Raw genomic sequence first — 1,530 nt, 5'->3', positions numbered from 1 at the left:
TTGTATTCCTCTCTATTTATTGCATTTTTACGATTTTCCAGCGATCCGGAGTCTGGTAGAGACTATTTGTGGGTACTGTGCAGGGCGAAGGTCTCATTTTAAAGCATCATGGCTAAACACACTACTAAGAAAACATAGAAATGTAACATTTGTGAGCCTGGTGCGGCACAAAAGTCAAATTTGAAATGGCACTTGGGCAAAAACTCGAGAGAGAAGTCCTTAACCTACAATTGTGAAGTTTGAGGTTCTGCTACTTTATTAATGTCTGATTTAAAGAAACAAATGGCTAGAAACACCGGTGAGAAACCGCACATATTTATGTGTGTGTGGCTATGTGACTTCGCCAATGTTTGATTTAATTTTGCCCTCTTGTCATATAAAACTCTACATGCAGATATGATACCTTATGTTGTAAATCTAAGGCTATTCACCTTTTTCTTTAAGTATAATAGGTATATGCCATATGCATCTTTCGATTTGACAACTCTCTAATGCTATGCAAATATATAAAATATGTCTTTTAATCAGTAAAGACGCTGACTGTATCTAGATATTACACGTTTTAGATATTTACGTGTGTTACCTTATATCTACAGTTAAGTTTGTAGAATTCTGAAGTTTGTAGTAGACCATGCGGAAGCCTTTGTACTTTTTGGTGTGCAAAGGAAGCTTCATAGAATACATTTTTACTTCTTTTGAGAATTGCTTTAGTCCACGTACAATTTGGGCCCCAAAACTAAAATATTCTCCAGAACAACACCTTAATGTGAATGGCCTATACAACAAACTTTTAGCATATTTGCATCATTATATTATTTCATATTCCTCGCGTTTGTGAACTGTGCAGAAACAAGAAGATACGTGTAAGTTATGCCAAAGAGCAGTTACTCAAGCAACTGGATATCATTTTGGAAAATCATATCCAGTTGCTTGAATAAATGCTTTTTGGCATATCTTATTACCTGGATGTCTAATCTTTTTCGACGTACATGTAAGTTGGATATTTTCGTTTGTTCTCTTATATCGTTTAGTTTGTAGAATTTTGCAGACTATAGCAGACAGCACTGACCTCTTTGTACACTTTGATATGTCAATACAGCTTCATGAAATACGTTTTTATGTGTATAGGCAATTTTTCTGGCCCAGTTGAATATAAGTTATGGAATGAATGTAAGGAATGCTACTAATAATATCAAATAGGTCATAGATTGATCCCTGCTCAGCCGGCTAGCCTCTTTGTCTAAACGTAGAAATGCAAAGTTTAAAAAAAATGCAAATATTTGACGGAAATCCAGGGACTCCGCTAATTGCCATGCTATCATTGGTTGAACTGCTAATTGTGATAGACAGTCTGGTTCGATCTATTGAACTGCAGCCGGCTCACCCGGAGAGGCAGTTGCGTAAGGGTATTCATTTATACAAGAACTGTAAAAAAAAATCACAATTAAAAATCTTACAGTCTAAAAGCAGACATATTCCTACACCACACAGCACAGTTTATACTATGATAGTATTTTCATACAACTTTCG

The 1,530-nt window shown here is 35.6% G+C and overlaps 2 protein-coding genes across 2 annotated transcripts in view; both read left to right on the top strand.

Annotated features, from left to right (window-relative positions):
* The window catches only part of LOC118405980 (zinc finger protein 234-like), a 2,199-nt gene extending 1,750 nt beyond the window's left edge, over nucleotides 1–449 (top strand). Inside the window, exon 2 of the mRNA XM_035805833.1 lies at nucleotides 445–449. Within this exon, the coding sequence (XP_035661726.1) occupies nucleotides 445–449 (5 nt within the window). The remainder of the gene's footprint in view (nucleotides 1–444) is intronic.
* The window catches only part of LOC118405753 (zinc finger protein 708-like), a 23,714-nt gene that overhangs the window by 1,806 nt on the left and 20,378 nt on the right, over nucleotides 1–1,530 (top strand). The gene's annotated exons all lie outside the window — the stretch shown is intronic.

This window comes from Branchiostoma floridae, chromosome 18 (assembly GCF_000003815.2).
Source record: "Branchiostoma floridae strain S238N-H82 chromosome 18, Bfl_VNyyK, whole genome shotgun sequence".
NCBI classification, from domain to species: Eukaryota; Metazoa; Chordata; class Leptocardii; order Amphioxiformes; family Branchiostomatidae; genus Branchiostoma; species Branchiostoma floridae.
This window is presented reverse-complemented; position numbering and strand designations above follow the sequence as displayed.